This window comes from Erpetoichthys calabaricus, chromosome 12 (genome assembly GCF_900747795.2).
Source record: "Erpetoichthys calabaricus chromosome 12, fErpCal1.3, whole genome shotgun sequence".
Classification (NCBI taxonomy): Eukaryota; Metazoa; Chordata; class Cladistia; order Polypteriformes; family Polypteridae; genus Erpetoichthys; species Erpetoichthys calabaricus.
The window spans coordinates 89,557,522-89,583,430 of record NC_041405.2 but is presented as its reverse complement, the minus strand read 5'-3'; the positions used below and the strand labels follow the sequence as shown (position 1 = coordinate 89,583,430).

Genomic DNA, 25,909 nt, shown 5'->3' with positions numbered 1-25,909 from the left:
AGCTTTTGCCATGAAACTCAAAATTGAGCTCAGGTGCATCCTGTTTCCCCTGATCATCCTTCAGATGTTTCTGCAGCTTAATTGGAGTCGTGGTAAATTCAGTTGATTGAACATGATTTGGAAAGACACACACCTGTCCATATATGTAAGGTCCCACAGTTGACAGTTCATGTCAGAGCACAAACCAAGCATGAAGTCAAAGGAATTGTCTGTAGACCTCCGAGACAGGATTGTCTTGAGGCACAAATCTGGGAAAGGTTACAGAAAAATTTCTGCTGCTTTGAAGCTCCCAATGAGCACAGTGGCCTCCATCATCCGTAAGTGGAAGAAGTTCGAAACCACCAGGACTCTTCCTAGAGCTGGCCGGCCATCTAAACTGAGTGATCGGGGGGAGAAGGGCCTTAGTCAGGGAGGTGACCAAGAACCCGATGGTCACTCTGTCAGAGCTCCAGAGGTCCTCTGTGGAGAGAGGAGAACCTTCCAAAAGGACAACCATCTCTACAGCAATCCACCAATCAGGCCTGTATGGTAGAGTGGCCAGACGGAAGCCACTTCTTAGTAAATGGCACATGGCAGCCCGCCTGGAGTTTACCAAAAGGCACCTGAAGGACACTCGGACCATGAGAAAGAAAATTCTCTGGTCTGATGAGACAAAGATTGAACTCTGGTGTGAATGCCAGGTGTCACGTTTGGAGGAAACCAGGCACTGCTCATCACCAGGCCAATACCATCCCTACAGTGAAGCATGGTGGTGGCAGCATCATGCTGTGGGGATGTTTTTCAGCAGCAGGGACTGGGAGACTAGTCAGGATAAAGGGAAAGATGACTGCAGCAATGTACAGAGACATCCTGGATGAAAACCTGCTCCAGAGCGCTCTTGACCTCAGACTGGGCGACGGTTCATCTTTCAGCAGGACTACGACCCTAAGCACAAAGCCAAGATATCAAAGGAGTGGCTTCAGGACAACTCTGTGAATGTCCTTGAGTGGCCCAGCCAGAGCCCAGACTTGAATTCGATTGAACATCTCTGGAGAGATCTGAAAATGGCTGTGCACCGATGCTTCCCATCCAACCTGATGGAGCTTGAGAGGTGCTGCAAAGAGGAATGGGCGAAACTGGCCAAAGATAGGTGTGCCAAGCTGGTGGCATCATATTCAAAAAGACTTGAGGCTGAAATTGCTGCCAAAGGTTCATCGACAAAGTATTGAGCAAAGGCTGTGAATACTTACTGTATGTACATGTGATTTCTCAGTTTTTTTATTTTAAATAAATTTGCAACAACCTCAAGTAAACTTTTTTGACGTTGTCGTTATGGGGTGTTGTGTGTAGAATTCTGAGGAAAAAAATGAATTTAATCCATTTTGGAATAAGGCTGTAACATAACAAAATGTGGAATGGATTAATTATATTTACATACAATCCTATGGGGGAAATTGCTTCGGTTCATGACCAAATCGGTTTACCACCAGAGTTTTGGAACGAATTATGGTCGTGAACCGAGGTACCACTGTATCTGGGTTACAGAGCACATTTCCAAAACAATAAAAGAAAGCCTGCGGTGGGTTGGCACCCTGCCCAGGATTGGTTCCTGCCTTGTGCCCAGTGTTGGCTGGGATTGGCTCCAGCAGACCCCCGTGACCCTGTGTTCAGATTCAGCGGGTTGGAAAATGGATAGATGGATAAAAGAAAGCTATCCCTACCAATAAATATATTTCCTGTAACTCACATTCATTTTCTGTTCTGCAAACATCCATCCCATCCATCCATTATCCAACCCACTATATCCTAACTACAGTGCGCAAGGCAGAAAACAAACCCCGGGCAGGGCGCCAGCCCACCACAGGGCGCACACACACACACACACACTAGGGACAATTTAGAATCACCAATGCACCTAACCTGCATGTCTTTGCACTGTGGGAGGAAACCGGAGTACCCCGAGGAAACCCACACAGACACAGGGAGAACATGCGAACTCCATGCGGGGAGGACCCAGGAAGCAAACCTGGGTCTCCTAACTGCGAGGCAGTAGCGCTACCACTCTGCCACCATGCCGCTCTTATTCCGCAAGCACTCCTGCTTATTGTTTCCTTACCCCCTACTGAAAACTTCCTTATACCACACCTTCCTTTCACACATCTCCTAAGAAGCATATCTACCCCTCACAGAATGGAAGCCCTTCACCCAGTCCTATCACTTACACAGAATTCTGCCCTTTCTGCTCCCACACAATGCATCACAAGCTGACTGCATGTCGCAATATATTAACAAAACATAATATAACAGAATTTAAAAAGATAATTGCAATGCAAAGTACATTAACATTACAGTAATACAGAATAACATTACCATCAGTCGTTTCCATTTTCAACATGTTTTTCAATTTTGTTGGCATCACGCTTTATACCGTTCACTGTTGTTGTTCCTACTCCATAAATTGAATCAGTATTTGAATAACTTTTGCTGTTTTGTAAACGTTTAATAATTTAATTTTTTTTGTTACAATTTCAAACACCACATGCATATGGTTATTGGCCATAACAATGTATAGTAGTTTAATTATAACAAAAGAAAAAAGCTACAAAACGCTTTTTAAACTGAAGGTACATAACTGATACTGTGATTTCCAAATGCGGCCTGACACCTGGTGTTAGGGAAAAACACTATGTGCTAGCACAAAAGAGAGTTATTCCAATGTGCATAGCCAGCATATTGTGCAGCAGTAATAATAGGTAGACACTGGCGTGTGAAATGTTTTGTTTTATTTTTTTTGCCCTAATGGTTAATGGAGACTGGCAGTTAATTGAGAGACGGATAATCGAGGTTTTACTGGTTATATATATATGAATAAGTATCTGTATATATGTGTATGTATGTATGTATGTATATGTGTGTGTGTGTATATATACTGTATATATATATATATGAATAAGTATCTGTATATACAGTATGTGTATATATGTATTTATATGTGTATGTATATATACATATACTGTATACATTTATGTTGGTATTTTTAAGTATGTATATGTATATATATATATATGTGTGTGTATATGTATATATAAAGAGAGTGCACAATAGTGATGCACATTTAATTTTTTTTTTTTTAACACGGGAACTCTGCTAAATTATGATGCTGCAGTACACTCTTGCATAAACATGTAACATTAGCGTGTTTGTGTTTTTACAAAAAATGTTTGCGAAGAAACGTACGTCCCTGTCCAAGCAGAATACTTTTTTTTCAGTTTCGTGTGCAAATAAAATCCAAGACTCTAGTACCATACAGATAAAAAAAAGCAGACAGTACCATAATGAATCCTGCAGGACATCAGCCGAAGCTGAAAGACGTATCACCCATTCCGAGTCAAAGCATAGGACTGGGCTGGAAGAGCCAAAGTTTCAGACTAGTCTGCAGGAGGACACGATAATGTACTGTACAGTACTACTGCAGTAAGCCTAGTTTAGCTGTGAAAAACATTGTGTGGCAGCTGGCTGGTTTAAATGTTCATTGCATAAACATTCAGGCGACAGACACATTATGCTGTGAGCCTGCAAACTTAAAAGTTGAAATGGCAACGGACAATCAATCCTGCCTGTTTTAATGGAGTGTCAACCATTTTTGGGGTTCAGGTGGGGGAGCATGCGCTGGTAGAGCACATTAACATACCCAACCACATGACAAAACAGCTCAGGATCCCGGTCAGCAAACCCCAGGCAGACATGCGTCTACTGACTTTATAGGAAGAATCACCAGAGGCGTGAATGTTACTACCAAGGTAAGTAAACCTCTTGACGAGGTTGACATTATCTCAATAGACAGACACATTGCTGAAAGCTGTGCCCAAGAGGTCGTTAAAGGATCTTGGGATTTATTCAGGACACTCACAAGCCTAGAAGCTAAGACTCCTTGCTCAGTCTCTCAAGAGCCCCGATCAAAGCCTCCATTGGCTCCACAAAAATTACATTATCGTTGGCAAAGTCAAGATCAGTGAATCTTTCCTCACTGATACATGCTGCACAGCCACTGGACTTCATGACCCTGCCCAACACCCAGTCCATGCAAGCAATGAACAGAGTAGGAGCAAGAACAACACTTCGGATGCACCCCAGAATCAACTGGGAAAATACACAGATTCTTCCTCCACTCTGGACAACACTTACAGTACTGGTGTACAGATCGGCTATGATAATCCAGCAAATTCGTGGGGATCCCACAAAGTCTCGGGATGTCCCACAGGGCAGCTCGATCAACTGAGTTGTACGTTTTATTAAAATCAACAAAGGCTTCAAAAATACTCTGCGGTTATTTATGTTTGCACTCGACAAGAACCCTTAGTGCCAGGATATGGTCAATGGTAAACTTCTTAGGCATTAAACAAAACTTCTCCAGTTGCTGGTAGGTGAGCAAGTGATCAGAGATCCTATTGAGGATGACCCTATCAAGGACCTTACCCAGCACCGAGAGCAGTGTTATCCCCTTGTAGTAGCCGCAATACAGTCACTCTTCCCTTCTCAAATAGGGATGACAAGTCCCACTTTCCAGTCAGTTGGGATGATGCCTGTCTCCCAAATGGAAGCAAAGATTACTTGCAATGCCAAGAGGACAGTGTTATCACAAGCCTGGAGAATTTCACCCCAGATACCTGCAGCCTTTCATACTCTCAGCTGGTTTACCACTTGTGCAATCTCTGTGAGATTGGGTGGTTCATAGCTAATTGGAGGATCAGCTTCAAGAATTGTGGACCCAGAGATGTCCAATGTCCTAGCCAGAGGATCAGTTTTAAACAGCTGTTCAAAGTAGCCAGCCCAGGGGGTCACAAATTGCAGCATCATCCATAAGAACCGTTCCATATTTGTATGTGCGTAATGTTTTGATTCCTCTATAAGCAGGATGTGGGTCTCTTGGTCACTGATTCTTCTAATAAATGCCTCCTTATCTGCCGTCAGCGCCCTCGCAGCCATCCTTCACAGATCCTGGTATAGACTGGATTTGCCATCAAGCCGTACACTGCGACTCCTCGTGATGACATCCAGAGTGCCCCGTGCGATGAAATATCCCCTTCTGAAAATACCATCAGCACCAACATTATTGTTGTATATACTGTGTATGAAAAAAGGGTATTAATATATATACAATATTAGTACACTTTGTTTATACATATACAGTAGCAGATACTGAATGTGACAGTTACTCAGATAACGTTTTGCCTCATCATGAGCTGGAATGTTCCATTAACCTAACAAACTGATGATTTGTTGTTGTGGAGCTGACAGTTCAATGACATACTTTAATAACGCAGTTTGACTTAATATATGAAGAGTTGTAAGTTACCATTAAAATCAGTTTCTTAAGTATATTCTGTTTTAGATTCACATAGTGAGCAAACCATGAACAGTGATTATAAAGGCATTGGCAGATTAAGCTAACTGAATGAGTAGAATTTAACTTTAAAAATGTCCTTCTTAGATGGTCATGTTCAAGGAGGCATTAGAATATCTTCACATCTGCAAGGACATCTGGAGAACTTTGAAAATCTCAAGTAAGTGGAATTCGGGGAGGTTCTGAAATTTTCATAGGTTATTATTTTCACAACATTTGGTTGGTTATATTACTATTTTAAAAGATTCATGATGAAGTATTTTTGATGTTGTTTGTTATGGGGTTATATACTGTAGATACAAGAGTAAGTAAACGATTACAACATAACTTTGATGGACCAATAATTAACACAATTAACACAACACAACTAGCACTTTTCCCTTATCCCAGCCCAAACTCTGTGTAGAAGATGTTAAGTGGCATGCTAAGTAAAAATGTTTCCTGCAAAGCCACAAGACTGCAACTCAACCACTGGATCGAGAGTTAAAGGTTAAGGCAACCCAAGTAATCAAGATCTCCGTATTACTGGTCATCAGTTAATATTTGAATTTCTATTCAATTTTTTAAATGGTTAGTGTTTGTACTGTATATATTTTAAGTTATTTTATGACAGTGCTTGGTTTTCTTTTTGTTGCATCTTATTAAGAGTTACTATTGTAAAAACACCCATTTGCTGACTGAAATGAGTCCTGTTGATATGTGCTAGAAATTACTTCTTTCTTTGAAGGACAGTGTCACATTTGTTCCACAGGTTTTGAGAGCAGCTAATGGTATTGCATATTGTAAATTAAATGTTTTTTGCAATCAGGGATTATTTATTGTGTCTTTGATACTGAATATGTTTATAAATATTATAGTCTTTCTGCTGTAATGTATTTCATTGATATGCCAGCTTGCCTCAACACATTCTTGAAAAATATGTAAAATATTAACTTTCTGATTTTCAAGTACAGTATGTTTAAAAAAAAAACAAAACTTTTTTTCACTTTGTCTAGATACATTTGGTAACTAAAACATATGTTGCCATAGGTGATCTCTCCAGTTCCTCCAAAGACCCAACGGATATAATTATGCTACTTTATGAGTTCGAGGCCAGAGCTAAACTGAATGACCCAAAGCTTGAAACCGTTCTAGAGTCTGTTTTGGAGCTGCCACAGATTGAACCAAAGGCTCTACAAACTATTGCTTGTAAGAAACATGTGTGAATGTGAGATTCACATATTTTTTTCAGTTAAGTAAAATACCGTATGAGAAAATGAGTTACAATATGGCTGTAGGGAGTGCAATGACAAAAGCGAGACTAACAAAGGATTCCAATCAGTCTTAGCCTCCCTTTCTGTATCTGTCGCCCCTTCAGTATTCAGTATTCCCAACTGAGTGCCACATGTTCTCAGGAAGATGGTATCAGACTATTTTAGGCCGTATTGGTAGGTAAAAGCAGGCCAGAATCAGTTATGGATGTCTATTGTTTTAAGTGGAGAGAGTTCAGAGGTGGAATTGTTTATTTTAAGCCGTTTTGTTTTAATTTCAAGCTGTTTTCAGTTGCTTTTATTTTCGATGATCGTCTAGAAAGTGTTTACTGACTTCTATGATACTTTACAGTAATGTGTATAAAACTATATGGTTTTTAATAAACTGCAAGAATAACAGATACATTTATGGTAAATATTGGAATTTAATGTTAAATACAAAGTAAAGTTTTGTGTTATTTTGGTTGTAAAAATTTGAAAAATAACTAGTTACACATTATTTTTGCATGAATTATTTGTGAATGGAATTATTTTCTGTATGCTGTAAATTAATTACTCATGTGTCTAAGCAGGTCTTTGGGCTGTTTTTTTTCCAACTTAATAGTGTCCTTTTGTGTTATCTTCTAGAGGTAGATTTGTAACTTTATTCAAAAGAAGTCAACTGATTAATTAAAACTGTGAATTTTGTTTACAGACTCTCAAAAGAGGCTAAGTGAAATTATTATGAAGTTTAAAGCTCCAAGTTACATGAAAAAATTGCTCTTGGTTGTGCCTCCAATTCTTTCTTTTACATTACTGTCAACTTCCACTTCTGTTTAATACGAGACAAACAGATAATTGAAAGAGGGTGTGCATTTACTCATTTCTTGCCCTAGGACTGTGCTCTCATTCCTGTGTTGGAAGTACCTTATCATTGAAAAATGATTTTATTTATAATCTAGCAAAATTGAAAATTACTAATACATTTCATTTCATAGTTATCATACTGTATATTTTTTTTCTAGAACATGGAATCAACTTTGACTAGAAGGTTATAAGAAACTTTGGCCACAGCCAAGTTTGAGAAGACTTGTATAATTTGCCAATACTAAATATATGTAAGGTGTAAAATAATTAATGTAAAAATGACTGAGTATGTTTTTCAAGCTTATAAATGAAGATTGACAATTCTAAAATATGCATTTTACTGTTAACTCAAATAACTCGTATGTACTGCTCACAGAGGACTCTTATTGTGCAGCAGTAAGTAATAAAAAGGAAAAATATTACCAATCACATTTTCTTAATTGAATTATGGAGTTACAACAAACATGGGTATTTGCAATGCAGCACTATAGTTAAAGCCAAGGAAGATCAGCATAACACAGACACTGATGAGATAATTACAGATTTAACAATGCAATGCCAATTTTGCATTGGCCATGGTACTTCTAGTGTTAACTGGGTCACAGGGCACAATTATTCTTAGGTCAAGTATAATCTGTCAACCCTAACCCAATATTATTAGAGCATAATCACATTAATTTTGCTGTGCTGCAATATTCTAAATACAGTAACTGAATAAATAACATGAAAAGTCAAAGAAGTACACATTAAATCTGTACAGAAACAAAAACTGAGAGAATAGATGCACAATCAGAAATCTAAAAATAAAAAGAGAACAGTGGGTAATAAGAGTGGAAGCAGGCTAAAGAAAAAGGATCAAGATGGTTATAAGAGTGTAATTAACAACGTACTGTGCAGAGTAGAGAAGGGGGCAAGACAATTAGAGGTTCAAAGCCACAATACACTCAAGGCACAGAAACAGCAGCATCTAAGGTAAATTTATAATATGGTGTTATTTTTCAGCAAAGACAGAAGAACAATACAGCAACATCTGCAATAATGGCATCTACTAATTATTTTACACGTCAGGTTCTTTCCCAAATTGCATCTGTGCTATGGTCCAATAAAATTACTTGTACTTGTATTTGACCTACAAAAATGTGGTACATTTGTTGTAAAATTTCAAAGAAACAGCAATAGATTGGTCACTGAGTGCATATGGAGGTGTGTGGAAATCATTACCTCTTCTAAAGGAGTCTTTCTTGCAAATTTATGAAAACTATCCGAGTAGTAGTATGTCTAAAGAGAATAAGACAGTTGCAAAAAACAAACATCAAAACGCTTGAGTGGATTTCGGAGTGTCAAGGAGTGAGAAGACAACAATTGCAGAGTTAAGAAAATGTCTTGGTGTTGAGGTGATAGGCATTGTGCTGAGAAAAATCAGACTAAGGTGGTTTGGATATATGAAGCAAAAGGCAGAAGACTATTGGGTGAAGAGGTGCACCAAGATGGATGTGGAGGGGATGAGGCCCAGAGAATGGGTAAAGACATGGTTGATGGTGGTTTTGAATGATATGAAAAGAATGGCTGACTCTCACCCCAATGGGTGCCCGTACCATGGAGATTAGAAGTAAAACAGCTGGGGGAAGGGGAAACTGGACAACTAGATAAACCTTGAAATGGCTTTTAAACTTGTGAAGGTGATGATGATGATCATGATAGTGAGTGTGCAGCAGTTCACTGTTAGTTTCCACTTTCTGCCCAAATGTTTCTGAATGGAATCAAGCCCCTCCTATTCATGCAGTGTTGTACCAACTAAATTCAGAAAATGAATAGATGAAATATTCTAATTGCACAAATCACCATTTCAAGTTGAAGACTGTAAAGTGTATGAAACTTGTAAATGTTGAATAGCACTATTTTACATATGCAGGCTTTTCACAGAAACATCTGCAGAGCATACTGATTACTTTAAAAGAGTTTACAAAATGTAAAAGCATACATAGCAAATATGTTTCTTCATGGAGTTTAAAAGCAGTTTACATTTAGTAAATAACCATTTCTCTGTTTTTAACCTAATATCTAATAATAATAGTAAATGGTATATAAGAAGTTTCCATTCATTATTTTCCATTTTTGAGGCAAACATCTTATTTGTATTTTTTTCTGCCTTCCCAGGATTTCAGAATACAGCAAATATGTTTCAATTGTTTTAAATATACTTTATAAAAATTGTTTGGACTTGCTAGATTATATGGATGCTATTGAAAGGTTACCGATTTATTACTATTATTTTCATAGTGAGCAGTAGAGCATAAGGTGTTGTGTGAACCCTGCTCACTACTGCTTTAGTTACAGTGCAGTGCAAATGTGACTAAATATTTTTTCATACTTAGCACTTGCAATGGAGTCACCAGCTTACTTTCCATTTTTGTGCAAAAAGGCCCTGCGAATTGCTCTGTCCCTTTTGAGAAAGTGCCAGGATACTGACATTGTACAATGCAGGTAAGAAATGATTAAAACTTTAATGCTTAATCACAGAAAGCGTTGTAATTTGAGTGTTTGGTGCTTTAGGCAATGTCTAATGTTAAAGTCTTGACAGGAATAATCCAAATAAATATGAAATCCTATATTTTATATTTTATTAAAATATATGGTCTGCTTTTATTTGCTAATTGGTTTCATGTATCTGCAGTCAGTGTCTTCACAGTCTAATTCAGCTGTCGTTGCCTACTGGAGTCCTTGAAATGGAGTCTCAAGTGCTGGAGGAAGCATGGAGCTACTATGAAGATGCTAAGATCATCATCAATAGTACAGTAAGAAAACCAGAGAATCCTAATGATGAAAAGTTGTTAAAAGCAATCAGTGCTGCAGGAGTACAGATAGTAGGCCTGCTAGATTACCAGTTGTTACATGGTTGTACTTTTAGGTCAAGTAAAATTAGTTCCCAGATGTGTACTAAATATTGTGCTTTATTACAAGCACAGTGAATTTAAGTAGATTTTTTTTCAGTGAATGGAAAACAGTAACAGGGAAGAAGAAACCAGCCTTTATGGAATGACTTATACATAGAATTGGTGCTGATTGACAGTTAAAAGATTCTAAAAGTTTAATTAGAATGTGTGGAGCTGAAGAAGATTAGTAGTACTAATAATGTTCATTTGTAGTCACCCTTACATATTTTGGCAAAATTATAATAGCTTGTTTATTAGCACCAAACATTGGGATCAGCTCATCTAATTTTCATCTGCAGAATTCTTTGCTGAAGGCAGTTATGATAGAGTACTGTATTATTTATTGTAGCCAGTCCCTAATTTACTAAGCATTTGCCTGCAAATTTCACAACAGCCAAATTGTTTTCTTTAATCTGTCCATTTTCCTTTACACAGCCATATAGAGCAAGGACAAACGTGACAGTTGTTGACACAATGTCAGTTTATCCCCAAAACACTCAAAAGTCAACAATTAACATGATTGTTTTAGGATGGAAAATCCATTAGAAACAGTATGATTCTGTATGCTGCAAACAGTTTGTGCCTTGATTAGAAAGTTAGCAATCATTAGATATGGAATAGGCTCAAAATGTCTAAGCAAAGTAATATGCAGAAAATGTTTTTTTTGTTGCCATTCTATCTTATACTTTATTTGTTGTTTTTAGTACTATAAACATTTTGTGACTCTTATGGTAATGCAGGTGTAGTTGCATTGATAACTCATGCAGGTAACCCTTTATAAAATCAAGTAATAGTATTTTGGCAGCACAAGTACTATAGATTAAATGCTCCTCATACCCATCTTGGCCAAGAAATCTAAATGGAACAAATAACCTGGAATCACAATTAGTATAGAAGGCAGTGTAAAATATTACTCTATAATATCCAGGAAGAGGTATCATTTGTAAATGTATTGATTTAGAATAAACTGTAAAGTTGTATAAACAGACATTGGTTCCGATTTCTTTTCAGACTGGCAGCTACCCTGAAGTGGAGATCCTTTGGCTTCTAACAAAAGCCTGGAATACTGGAATTCTTCTGTACAGCATAAATAAGTACACTGAAGCAGAAAAATGGTGTGGTCTTGGTATGAGTTTCTTGAGACACCTCGGTTCACTACAGGAAAGTTATGAAGCCCAGGTGAGATGGCATTTTTTTTCTCTAAACCAGAGTCTGTCTAGACTGTATGCATCATCATTTTGAATAATATTAGAAGCACCAACTAAATATGCAAGCAGATTTTGTAATAAAAAAAAAAAATGATGAAGATACAATAATTAATACAATTTACATTCCAGATGACTGGTCTTTATGCAGAATTATTAGAGCGCCTAGATACATCCAAGAAAAGCATTGTCACTGAAGAATGAAGATCAGGGTACCATTTTCAGTAAATTAATAACTAATTTGTGAAATAGCTGCAAACAAAAAGTCTTGACTGATTTTGTTTTAAGACTGCTACATTTAGCAGGCTCATTTTTAGCACTTGCATTACCTAACATATAAAAAGGTTAGAATGTCAGTCTAAAACTATTACCAAACTATTTTAATTTATTTGTTATACTTTCAAGAAGTTGTTTCCAGGTAAAACGTTGTTAGTTTTTTTTAATAGAAAAATATTACTAATTCAAATTCACCACAGGAGATGGCAGCAGAAAGTTAAGAGATATCTTGTATTGTCCAATTTATTACTTTTTCTTCTCATTAAATTGCATGCTTTGTACAGTATAGCTGTATTTAACAGTAGGCAGTGTAATTAAGAGTATAATTACATTTAAATATGCATTTTTCCTGATATACAATATTTACATACATACAAAGATAAAAAAAATGGTGAGCTGCTTGAACCCTGAATTCAGAGTTGATACATTTAACTGTGCTCCATGCTTTACAGCTCTTAGGCTGTTAGAAATGCAAAACAATATGCTTTACTGTTTTACTATTTCCAGAGTTAAACAGTTTTGTAATCTTATGCATGTTTTTTCACAACAAAGTTAATGAATTAAATTTTGCATAATATGTAAATTTAAAAGATTAGAATTTAAAAAAAAAAAACAACAATAAAACACTGTTGCCCATTTCTCATTGTACAGCCTGGATTATTATCTTCATGGCTGGGTGGTGCCACATTAGGAGCATGTTTTTCAGTAAACTACTGCATAATCAGTTATAAAAATGTACGCATTTTCACACTGCTTGTTTATTGATTTCACCATAAATAACTGGTTCCCTTTTTGAAATGTCTGACAGAAAAATACAGCTTTCCAAGAATTTCCCAGTCTGCCAACTCTTTGGAACATTAATAAAAAATAAACAAGTCATAACTGTTGTCGGGGTTCATATCCAGCAGGAGGCACTTGCTAACCGGGAATGTGTTCTGAATTGAAATGCAGGACATACTTGAACCTGTATATATACCCCTTCAGTAACCATGATGGAAATAATCAGATGAGAGACCTATGGCACAAAGAGAGATACTACAGTATATTTAACTTGCTTTAAAATGCAGCTTTCACTCCTAGTATACACCACAGTGTAATTGTTTATACATACATATTCAGGCCAAAGAGAAGCCATTGGAGCATTACAATCATCATCCAGTTCTTCAGTGGGGAATGCTGATGATTGTAAGTCCAGTTTAGCAGAGTGCAGCTGGCAGATGACTTCTGGATGGTCCCCCACACCTTTATAAATACCCATACATGTTGCATATTCACTGAGCTTTTTATGGAACTTGCCGGGTATGCATAACTACAATCTGAACCATGTTATTTATGGACTGTGCTCTTCTAAGACCAACTACTACCCTTTTCCTTCTCTGTACACAGTACACCTGCTCTAATCACTAATGGCCTCTTCCTGCTTTAATCAAACAAAATTCCTGCTTGAAAGAACAGTCCTTACATCAGCTGCATGTATGCTAAACAACCAGATTTTTAAATTTCAGGAAATTCTTTCTAACTGAAATCTTGGCTTTGTTAAAAAAAAAAAAACTTGTTTCAGATCTCTAGATATGTATTGAAAATAACTTTTTTTACTTGATTATCAAAGATGTGTTTTATCCACACTCATTTTAGTACACAGATTTGTATTTTCTACAAAACATAGAAAAAATGTAATACTTCGGATTATTTCATAAGGTGAAAATGAGGCATATTTAAATGTAGAGTTAAATATTAAAAGGCAAAATATAACCTGAACCCCCCATTGAACCATTTTAAATTATACAGTATTTAAATACTTCTTACACAAAAAATGGTGTGATAAGATAATATGGACACAGCTGTAAAGGGTTCTTATATTACAGTAACATGTATTGAATTACTGCTTTATTTGGTCAACTACCCAATAGAGAATCGGTCCAAAGTTTAATATCCAAAAGGCTTGAATCTGTCATTTTTAAATGTTTTATAGTGCAAACCCATTTAATTAAAATAATAAAAAAAAATCCTTCACCTACTGTACTTGTTTTCTACTATAGGCTCCAATAAGAATCAGTTGGATTCTATGAGTTTATAAACTAACCTTTTTGAGATTTTACAGAGACGTGCTCAAACTGCACACATACACCTGTAACAGAAAAGGGGTTTGAACACCTGTCATTAAATTTTATAATGAAAAGACACATTCACAGCAAAAACATAACATAACCCTCTGCTTATTTCTCCTGAGGATCCAAGAACTGTTAATTGAAAAGAACACAAAAATACATGACTAAAAAACATTGATTTAAAAAAAAAAAAAAAAAAACTTTAAAAATTATAGCAAAACCCCCACCACACACACACACATATACATATTATATATATATATATATATATATATATATATATATATATATATATATATATATATATACACACACAACATAAAACCAAATGCTTGAAAAGTCAAGGTTACCAAGTTCAAAATTCCACCGATAGAAAAGCTGAAGTAAGCCACAGTGTACAGCCTCCTAAAGGAATATTTGAGCAAGGGGCTTCTCAGGTCAATCTGTTGTTTGTTTCATCTTCATTTTGATGTCACTTTTAAAATGTACACAGTCACTACAGTACACGACACCCCACTTACTGCATTTGACATCACCACCCTCAGGGTGTTTGGTGACCCCACTTTCACTAGGATATGACCCTGGGTTTGAGGACTACTGTCTTGAATTTATTGATCCACTGACTATTCAGTGAAAGGTAAACTGGTCTTACTGATGTGTACAGGTGTTCATATATCCTGTAACAGTGATTCCCAAGTTGGATCCTGTGGCCTTTTATTCCAGCCAACTTTACAATTGCTGAATCATTGTTAATGTTTATTGATTTCATTGCTTTTTACAGGGATGCATTTGTGCAGAACAGACAATGAGTTTTGGACATTTTTGAGCATTACTACTAAACTACATTATGATTTGACTGCACAGTCTACAAAATGTGCAACTTGAACCAATGAGTTACTACAACCTTCTTATATTAGTCTTTATTCCAAATCATGCTTCATATCCAAAGGCCCTATCATAACTTAAAAAATACCACAAGGAAAGAATTAACAAGGACACAATTTAATATATTGTTGCTGATTAACAGTGGCAACAATACAATGAAGGTTGAGTAGTGACAGTAGACACATGAATGTATTCAGTTAGCTACTGTCCTCTGTGAAATGCATTAAAAATTGGATGTGCCTCACACAATGTTTTGTACCCTGGTTTCTTTGAGGTATTAAAGGTAGCTTTATTTCAAATAATTCTAACCCAAGGTTTTTTTGATTTCATTGGTATGAATTTATTAATCTTTTTTTGCCTTCATAAGGAGTGGACTTTATTCATGGTTCTATTTAAAGAAAGAAAGAAGAAAATGTTCATGGCAGTAAAGTATCAACTATGTTGTTGTTAAAGTATTTATAAATATGCTTCACCAGAAGGAATTTCCACATTTTTTTTACCATTACACAGAATTCAACTATGCTTGGCTTGGGGATTTAAAATTATTACTGCTGATTCCTTATTAATCAAAATCATGTTTTTGTTTCCATATTAGCTCTTCCACACACTCTTTAAAAAAATTAATTGATGCAACAAACAAGACCTTATATTGGTGGTATTTCATTGTTCAAAATGGATGGCAATGAGCAAAAGACACTTACCTTGAAGTATTTTTTCAAGATTTAATATTTAAAGTAAATACCTTAAGTAACCTGAAACATAGCCATTTTTGACATTTTATTTTTCAGTGCCTCGTATGTATTGAAAATAGAATATCTTCATCCTTGGGCAGTAGACGTTTTTGGAACCATTTCAACCTGGATTCATTATTTTCACTGGGGCCCTGCTACTTATTGTAGTGAAGAAAGCATGAGAATACAGTTTGCAACTTGCATTGTGCAATAATAAATAGGTGTAAAAAATGCTGTTGTCTTAGACTCTCAAAACCCAATGACAAAATGAAAAGACAAAAAATACAGTTTATTTTTTAGAAAGTTCTCCTGGCCCAAAGGACTTTGACACCCTCACGAGATTAACACAAAGGCATTATAAATAATTCATTCTCAGAGCACAGTACCCTATTCTTTGGGCTAGTTATTGACAAGCTGACTGTAAGAGAGACATGTTTAACAGTCTGCAAACTTTAAACAAACCAGTAATACAAGAAATCAATATGTCTCCTATGGAAGGGGATAAAAAACAAACCAAAAAAAAAAAAAAAAAAAAAAAGGTTCACAGCCAGTCTTGAAATGCCAGATTTTTCATTTTGACACATCTGACATTTCCAGTATGTTGTCTGTATTTTTCAAATCCTTTTATTCAAACAGTAAAGCCACTGTGGAGTCTCACATTCAGTTTTGCCTGCTGCTGTGGCAGAGGTGTACTAAAGATGTGATGTGAAGGAGGATTTTAAGCAGAACTTGTGTTCCATGTTTTAATCCATGTAGCAGAAAACAGATGAGTGACTGATACTGTCACATGTATTTTTCAAAGTTCCTGTCTCAGGATCACTCACATGTTTATTGTACCATACAAAAGTGGGGTATTTTAAGAGTAGAAGACAGTTACAGGTAGAACAATATTCTAAACAGTCAAAAAGCAATTAATATTGGCTCTGTTCCCATTCTTTATTCCCTGAACTTTTAAAGTGAATTACAGCTGGTTTTGTAGAGGTGCCATTTACAAACTGGCACATATTAAGAGACGTCACCTGCAAATTATAGAGCTGGGCTTTGTCTACACCCGAATTATAAAGTTTTACATTGAAATTAAATTGGAATGGTATTGATAGGAGTTTGTGTCTCAGCAGCTCACCACCCATTACTAACAATCATGAGGCTAGAAAACCTATTTTATTATAGAAAGTAATATTTTCAGCATGGAAATCACCAGGGAATGTCACAGATAACTAAATAGTTGCTCCAGTGTATGGCAAAGGGAATAAAATATAGAATGTAGTCTACAGTACACCATAAATTAAATTAAGATGTACATTATTTATACAGTGCAGAAACGGGAAGCTTACTATAAATGCCATATTAAAAGTGACTACAATAAAAAAAAATAGTGGAAAGTGGATTATAAACATCAATTTAAGATAGTGTGTGTCTGTATATAGACAGGACAGGTATTTAAAAAATACAGGAATTACTGTACTGCAAAAAATTCTGCATATAGTCAGTGACCACAAACAGAAAGATTAAACTAAGATCTTTCCAAAAAATATATACAGTGGAACCTCGAGATACGATCACCTCTGTATACGAGAAATTCAAAATACGAGGAAAGTATGAGCGAAAATTTCTGATCTAAATGCGAGCATTGGCTCGCGTAACGAGCCACGAGCCAGGCTGTGGGTATAGCTCTCAGCTTAGCGAGGGGGCGTGGTAGCAGTTGCGAGCCGCGATCTGCGGTGTCTGCGTTTCTCACTTAAGTGCACAGGTGGGAAACTGCCCACATCCATGATTGTTCCTGTGGCTGATGGGCTGCAGCTGCCATGTCCTCCCTGCATATATAGAGAAGCGCGAGCCGGTTAAGGGGGAGAAGAAGTGAGAGAGAGAGAGAGAGAGAGCAGGCAGGTGGGCAGGAGAGCAGGCTCGCGTGTAGCTGAACAGTGAGCTGAACAGGCGAGCCAAACAGCTGAAGCAGGACGGTGTAGAGAAGGTCAGCTGCATTAAGAGTGTCTCGCCTGTTGCAGAGCCCGCAGGTGAGACGCTAACAGAGAAGAAGCACCGGGGATTGTCGTCTGTTTTTTAAAGACTGCATCCTTTTGACGTTTTAACCTCGTGTTAAAGGATTGTTATTCTTGTGTATTTTAAACCTCCACTTCACAACTGTTTTAAGGATTATTTATTTAAACATTTATTGAATGCTCTACTGCACTTTGGACACCTGTTTTGATTCTTTTAATAATCAGTTATATTATTTACCAGTGTTATTTATTAAAGGTAGACTACAGTATATATAATTTATCAGTGGTATTTGTTAGGAAAATTGATTTTTATGTTAATATATTTGGGGTGCGGAACGGATTAACTGGATTTCCATTATTTTCAATGGGGAAGTTTGTTCTAGATACGAGAAATTCGCTATACAAGCTCAGTGCTGGAACGAATTAAACTCGTATCTAGAGGTTCCACTGTATATAAAAAAAAAAAAATTACTGTACTGCAAAAAATTCCTCCCACAGATAATATTTTGTGGATCAGTAGATCATTACGTAAAAGTAACTTCTATATACATACACACACTTTAAAATGCCTTCAGGAGGACAATTAAAGTAAAACCTTCTGGGTTTCATAGATCTTCATTTTTTGATACTTTGGGTAAAACATCTGAAGCCTTTGCTGTTCCTTAAATACATTTTCTTGCCATTTCTGCGGCACTCTTCACGTGGCTCTGTCTAAGCAGCAACCTATGTTGTATGACAGCTTGCTCAGATAGTTAAAAATATGAGGGGCTACAATTCATTAAAAAAAGGGGGTGGGAGTGTTGTTTTAGCACACCATCCAGTGGGCATTAGACAAAAGACAGTTAATGCCAATTACTGTATCTACAAGGAGGAAAAAAGAAAAAGGAGGAGAAAAACACACAAAAATATATTTTTCTACCCGTTTTGACCATATATTTAAATGCAGCTTGCAGTGAAATAACAAAACTGCAGGCTAAATGAAAATGACCAATGGGAAACTGTGACCGGGATGAACCAAAGATCATGGTTGCATATATAAAACTGACATAAATTTACTCTCTCCGATTCATTTTGAACAATGAATCAGTAATTACCTATGATTATTTTTTGTGGGGGTTGGAGGATGTCTAGAGCCAGTAAACTCAACGATGGCCAATAATTGATCAGACACCAATATGGTTTGCCTTCTGAAGCTTGGTGGTACTGGTACATCTGATCATAATACAAACATGACAGTTTCAATATACAAGATACATAATCCCACAACCTTGTTAAATGAAGTTTTGTATTAAGGCAGTTGAGGATTTTACTAGGACCCCAGTCACACTATAGGTTTACCTGTTGTTATCAGTATTAGCATTAGAATTAAGCTTATCAAAAACCAGAGAGCCCTCCATGCAAGACCATTGTTACAGTGTGTAAAACAATCTTATTTTTAATATGTATTAAAATTTGCTCCATAGGATTTTTGTAATTTCATCTTAATGATATATATATAAATTTTAAGATTTGTCATTATTCTTTCCTTCCCACCTCCTGAGGTGAGAAAAGACGACAGGCTGCTTCATAAACAATGTGAAGCCAATCTTAGTAAGCTGGTTGTTGTAAGTTGTGATCAACAGTTTTTTTTTTCTTTTCTTCCCATCACTTGTTTAAGAACTAATGGACAAAGATTCCTTTACCAGAAGATGACCATCAAGGAATTTGATTGGTAGCTAGTCCTCGCAGGAAAAAATAAACCTCAGTGACCACTGCTGCTCACCTTCCAACTAGATTGTAGTAAGAGTTTAAAAACATTTACAAATAATTTCAACCTGTTCATTATTCCCCTGTCAAGATGTCCACATCCCATTTCTCAATATGTTTAGACATTCCATCTTCTCTGTACTTCATAAACAAATTGTAGTGTTTAGCTTTTGTAATAAAATTTGTTTGGAAAGACCTTTCCAGTCTTCGATGGAATTCTTGAAAAACTCATGCAGGGTTTCGCACAGTCACGGTAATAGTGATAAGACTTGTTTTTAAAGAGAAACAGAATGATGACAAGAAAACTTGATATGCAACATTTCTGTAAAAAGGGGCAGGGTTACAGGGCTTGACTGGAAAGGGGAATCTTCGCTCCATGGTTGAGCTTGAAAGAGGAAGGAGCTTTAGAGTTTTTCTGAAGAAGGAATCCAGATGTATGGACCAGACTGTTCTTCAATTACCTGTTTTATTTTACTGTAGATTTCTTCTAGTGAATCACCTTGTACAATAGCTGTTAGTGAGAGGAGGGGAGAGAAAAATGTTTAAAAATATAGTTTATAATCTGTATGTGGTCATATTTACCTTTACCTTTCTATTACATTAATGAAATATGGATTACACTCATTCAACAGTAACACTGCTTGCTTCCCGTAGGTATGGCATATACTACACTACAGACAGAATTGGTATATAGCTTTTGATCACATTTCTATACATAGACGTTTGATTCAGTTGACTTTCTATAGAAGAGTTCCTTTTCAATGGAGAAATGCTAGGGCCCTATACATAACTTCAAACATTGCAACTACACAGCATAATTTGCTTTTTAATTTTAATGCCCTTTAACTCCTTTATCATTCCTCTTCAGTGTTTAAAGGACTTAGTATTTCTTCTTATAACTACAGCACCGCACCTTTTCTAAAACAAACAGATTCTGTCAAAAAATACACTCTGTGTCAAGAATACTCCCTTATACAAGGGATTTCCATGAGAGAACATCAATTCCAGCAAATGGCTCACTTTTTGAAGTCCTAAGATAGTGGGCCTCAGTTATCGTGCCGTTGGTTAATCAAATGCATCATGAGTACTGTGTAGCTAAAGTGCTTTTCTGTATGCAGTATTTGTGGGTTCTTATTCCCAACCCCCCCATCAAGGGCGAATATCATTGGCAGGTAGAGTGGTGTAGCGGTTAAGGCTTTAGACCTAAGACTTAAAACCTGGATGTTATGGGTTCAGATCCTGCTGCTGACAATGTGTTACCATGAGCAAGTCACTTCACCTTCCTATAGTCCAATCATAAAAACAAAAGAAATGTAACCAATTGTATCTCATATATTGCAAGTCTCCTTGGATAATTGTGTTAGTCTAATAATAAGTGAAAATAATTAGGTTACAGGAGCTACTTACTCTTGAGAATATATATACAATTATATATATATATATATATATATATACACAATGTATCAGTATGCTGCTGCTGAAGAATGTGAATTTCCCATTGGGATTAATAAAGTATCTATCTATCTATCAATTACAAAACATTCCTGCGTTAGATCAATTTCTTCTTTTCCTAGTGACATGGCTTTTGTTGATAATCATTGCAAAGCACAATTTTACTGAAAACTGTATTCTTTTGAATTAAAATGAGTAATCAATAGGAATAATATGACATTTAAGTATATATTATCATCATCATCATTACTAAAGGTTTACAATTTTCACTTGTTTTTGTCATTCACTCAAGTATTTCTTTTCATTTTTTCATCATTTGTATGTCCAAGCTTGTATGTTTTTTACATAGCAACAGGCAGCTGAACAGTGTTCAACATTAACATGTTACAAAACAGCAATGTTGTTTAGAAGGTTCACGTTTAGGTGATACATGTAATGAACTGAAAGGTTTTGCTTGTGGGGATGTTTTCTCTACTGATTAAAGGGGGGGGAGACAAAAAAAACAACTGATGGTACTATTATTTAGAGCCTATTTAAGTGATCGGAGGTCCCTCAGATGCAAATGTATATGTAAAGAATTTTGGAGAGGGCATTGCCATTCAGGTGGGTGTTCCCGTTCATAGTCTGTACATGCAAAATGTATATTACAGTGCAGAAGCTCTGGGGAGACTGAAGTTTAAAATTATATATGCTGCCGGTCTCCATTGTCTTGCATCTGACAACACAACTTATATGCCTCTGCTTTGTTTTTCCTTCCTTTTTTTGCTTCTAGAGAAGCAACACCTACTCTCAGAACTATAGCACGTGGCATTGGACCTCAAGTTTTACATCATTTGCCAACCACTGAGCTTCGCCAAACTTTCTCCTTCTATTTCATACCTCGTTGTATATCCCAAACGTGATTGCGTCTCCCCCCCGTTCAGGACAGCACATATTGGGTAGTAGTACTGTCTATCACTTCTTGCCATGGCCTTTGTTTGTATAAAGCTACCTCTAAGAGCAGGTGTATTAGCATAATATTAATAAACAAGAAGGGTATTGACAAAACACTGTTCAAATAATTTACTTTTTTCTATAATGTCACAAAATTTTAATCAAATCAGTCAAAGTATTTTTAAGATTTTGGGGTATTTAGTTTTACTCCTAAATATTGAAATGTCCTTTCTTAGCAGATACCTACTGCACTAGATGTACAATCCTACACATTTATTTTTGTTTTTTATAATGTATAAATTCAAAATGGATTGAAAAATTAGAGTTGCCAGCTTCAGTTTTATAAATAGACAAATACATTATATATATATTCATTCAGGAAACGTCCTCGCAATCCAAAGCACTCATATATCAAAGTGAATTTCCCCATAAGAAATAATGGAAACTCGGATGATTTGTTCCCCAACCCAAAACTATTCATATAAAAATGATTAATTCAAAATGTAAAGTAAAAATACATAAAACAAAATTAACCTGCACTTTACCTTTGAAAAGAATCATGGCTGGTGTGAGTGAGTTTCTAAACTCTTGTGGGATTCCACCCAACGGGACCACACATGGAAGAGCGTCCCAAAGCAATCGCAGTCTCCCTGCGCTGTAGCAGTTCGCTGTAAAAGCGAATCCGAAAAGATCGCGGACATGCTATAAGCACCTGCCATTGATGGGTGATACAAGGAACATTATAAATGCGCAGGGCACCGTATTACTTGGCCACTAACCTGGCCCCGACCTTGCCTGACTGCTGTGTCTGTGTATAGGAGAGTGGCAGTTCCCACTACAATAAATAACTGTGCTGTTCCTGTTTCAAGCTGAATAAAGCAGTTGTCGCTAAAGTACGGAGACTCAGCTTCGTGTTTTGGGGTGCAAGACAGAGACTCACACGTTACAACACACACACACACACGGTCACAATGCTATAGTAAACAGTAGACGCTCGTATGGATGTTGACTATATGAGTGAGGCACGCCGACTGAGCCCAAGAATGGGAGACAATTGCCCACAATTCCGCAGCGAGAGAGAGAACCACCATCGTCTCAGTTGTGATCACGTGACGCTTGGCAGACAAAGCATATACGTACTACTCGTATTGCAAGACCTTGCGTTTATCAAGTCAAAATTTATTAAAAATTTTTAGCTCGTCTTGCAAAACACTTGCAAACCAAGGTTCCACTATACACACACAATATTATATATATATATATATATATATATATATATATATATATTATATATATACACACACACACATATATACAGTCATCCCTCACCTATCACAGGGGTTACGTTCCAGAGCCCCCCGCGATAGGTGAAAATCCACGAAGTACCAACTTATATTTATTTTACTATTTATATATATTTTAAGGCTTTATAAACCCTTCCCACACTCTTATAAACCTTTCTACATATATATGGAAGCGAAGGTCTGTGGTATGGTTTGTATATTTGTAGTTGGAGATCCACAAAGGGAGAGAATGAATCACGTATCAAAGTAGTTTTTATTCCTGAGCTTTCAGCTCCTGTCAGGAGCCGTCATCAGAGGATAATGATTAGACATACAAGAATCAAAGGCAATATATAGCAAAATTAGATGGGAGGGGTGTTGGGGGGTAGGTGAGTGTGTGGGGGAGGTAGGTAATGAGGTGGGGTTAGGAAGGTGTTGGTCATAAAGTTTTATTTATTATGAGGATGTTCCCAGCATAAGCAAACTTAAGAAGAAGAACATCCTATATATGTACTGTGTTATGCATATTATTTACATGGATATGTACTGCATACTGTATATAAGCTATTGGGCAAATCAATAATTATTATAATTAATAAATTTAAACTAAAGTGCACATAAAACATTTAGTTATACATTGTAGTTGTACATCTATCAGTGAATAAACAGTTTGCAAGTAATGCTGCCAAAAAAATTAAACAGGCACTACTAACTCTGAACCACAAAATTTAATACATCAGTAAAATTTAACATACCTGTAAAATACTCCCCAAACTCCTGTTCAAGCTTTGCTGCTTTGTCAAAAACTTTATTGGCTTGTTCGTACGTCTGTCTCTTATTCATTTCCCTATTTAAAAAAAATACACCGTTAAATGAATCATTTTCACTGCAACATGATTGGTACACAGTGTATACAAAATAAGTAAGTCAGCAGAAGCACTTCCTTCAATGAAAGTAGCAGTACATGATAGCGCGGTTCTCTGGTGCATTGCTGCATAGCTTTCCCAGTACTTACATAAGGGCTTCAATTGATTTTGGCTTGATGAAAATGGCAATTGGATAAAGTTGTGCTTGTTGTAATCGCTTTATAGCATTCCCAGACACATCCAGGATACAGTGCTTTCCCTGTAAAAAGGATTACAATTGCTTGAAAGGTGCAGGTTAAGCTTATGGAGACATTACTATTCAAAGTATATATTTTGACTGGAATCAAACAAACTACATATTCTTAGAATATCTCTGTCCATTAGAACTGCAGCTTATTCACAACATTGGTGGCTTTCTGCAAAGGTAAACAATTTATGGAAGCCACAGTACCAAAACCAGTGAATATGTAGTAAATGTGGAGCTTCTATAAATAAATCTAATTTTGCACAATTAAATTAAAGGATAATTATATACTAAGTACATGGTTTTACATTTGCTGCATGAAAAGGCCAAGCTGTACAAAATGTAATTCAGATTTCTGAGCCTGTTTGGTCACTGAAGGAAAATCAATCTTGGCAGCTCTGGATTTAAAACCAACATGAGACGCCAGTCCATTGCAGAGTACAATCCTTCATAAGGATGGGTATCATTAGGATTTTATCGATACCGATATTGACACTGATACTGCTTATCGATACAGATCCTTATTGGTTCTCTTATCAATACTACTCTCAATTATGTGGTGAGATAATGCGTCTCTTGGAATCGGGGTGGTAACTGGGCTTAAGGGAAATGTAAACTTTTTTACAACTGAGATAACTTTGTTCATTTTTGCATTGCTTACGTAGCACCCCTCAGCTTTTAATGAGAGAACTAACCAGAGTTCCGTTTTTTTCCCCCCCAAATAATAAATCTAAACATGACCTTCTTGTTATACTCGGCACTATCTTTTAATGAACAAACCTATGTTAATAATCTAATGGACTAATTCATAATTTAAAATTCATCTGCTGAACTCATACTATGACAAAAAAGATATTTTAGCCAGTTAACTCAATAAGTTACATAATTTTACGATCAATTGCACCCCGTTACTAAACCACATTTACCACAAGTCAGTTACTATCAAAAACACACAAGAACTCAACTGTTTAACTGCATGAACTATGATTAACATATATGCATCCAACATGCCATACAAAATCATAAATTCAGTAGATTTAAGTCTAGAAAAATAATTTCAGTGTTTACTTCACAGTTCTTACTCTGAAAGATTAAAGAAAAAAATAAGTAAAATTCCCTTTATTAAACCAAAGCTGTCAAAAAAGAAAAAAAAATAGATTGTGGCTTTACTTGGTGACTGACTTCTTCGCTCTAACAGAGCATGCGGAAATTGCTTATTCCCAGCAGAAGCAAGCAGACACTCTTATCTGTCATTGACACTTGTCAAGTTAGCTGTGATTGTTGGTCAACTGCAACAACATCCAACAGTGATGACGAACTCCAATGCCCAGTCAACGTCTCCTTTGTTCAGCCTTTTACGAACGGTGGCCTACAGCTCACCGGTTTGGCATCCTCGACACAGTATGTCCAAATACCAGCACACCCATGTATTCTCTCCCGACAGTTAACTCTGTTCTGGAATCACCTCTTTGTTCAATAAACTTCTAGTTGAAGTTTACCATTGATGTAAAACAAGTTTCTTGTGGTAAAAGCTCGAATATAGTTATCTTGTCAACAATTTTACCGATACCTACGTTATTACTCCCTGGTTCCCTTTTTTCTTTTCTTCACCTCTGACCTGCATTAGCTACCATCCAAATTAATAAAATAAGTTAACATAAATAACAGTATTAACTTTTAATTTTAAAGCTTTCTAAATATAATTACATAATTTTTTTTGCACCTTCGCAACAGCATCAGAGTGTAGGGAAGCCTATTTGAGCCACAG

General features: G+C 36.3%; 2 protein-coding genes across 7 annotated transcripts in view; one reads left to right on the top strand and one right to left on the bottom strand.

Moving 5' to 3' along the window:
• The window catches only part of tex11 (testis expressed 11), a 212,359-nt gene extending 200,459 nt beyond the window's left edge, over nucleotides 1–11,900 (top strand). Inside the window, exons 25-31 of the mRNA XM_051935388.1 lie at nucleotides 609–640; nucleotides 5,489–5,547; nucleotides 6,426–6,571; nucleotides 9,855–9,963; nucleotides 10,154–10,274; nucleotides 11,424–11,591; nucleotides 11,750–11,900. Of these exons, the coding sequence (XP_051791348.1) occupies nucleotides 609–640; nucleotides 5,489–5,547; nucleotides 6,426–6,571; nucleotides 9,855–9,963; nucleotides 10,154–10,274; nucleotides 11,424–11,591; nucleotides 11,750–11,821 (707 nt within the window). The 3' untranslated portion in view covers nucleotides 11,822–11,900. The remainder of the gene's footprint in view (nucleotides 1–608; nucleotides 641–5,488; nucleotides 5,548–6,425; nucleotides 6,572–9,854; nucleotides 9,964–10,153; nucleotides 10,275–11,423; nucleotides 11,592–11,749) is intronic.
• Nucleotides 11,901–15,887: 3,987 nt separating this feature from the next.
• The window catches only part of dlg3 (discs, large homolog 3 (Drosophila)), a 380,072-nt gene continuing 370,050 nt past the window's right edge, over nucleotides 15,888–25,909 (bottom strand). For all 6 annotated transcript variants that reach the window (XM_051934943.1, XM_028815836.2, XM_051934945.1 and 3 more), the window contains 3 exons: nucleotides 24,047–24,156; nucleotides 23,787–23,878; nucleotides 15,888–19,874 (listed from right to left, as the gene is read on the bottom strand). In XM_051934943.1, the coding sequence (XP_051790903.1) occupies nucleotides 19,768–19,874; nucleotides 23,787–23,878; nucleotides 24,047–24,156 (309 nt within the window). In that variant the 3' untranslated portion in view covers nucleotides 15,888–19,767. The remainder of the gene's footprint in view (nucleotides 19,875–23,786; nucleotides 23,879–24,046; nucleotides 24,157–25,909) is intronic.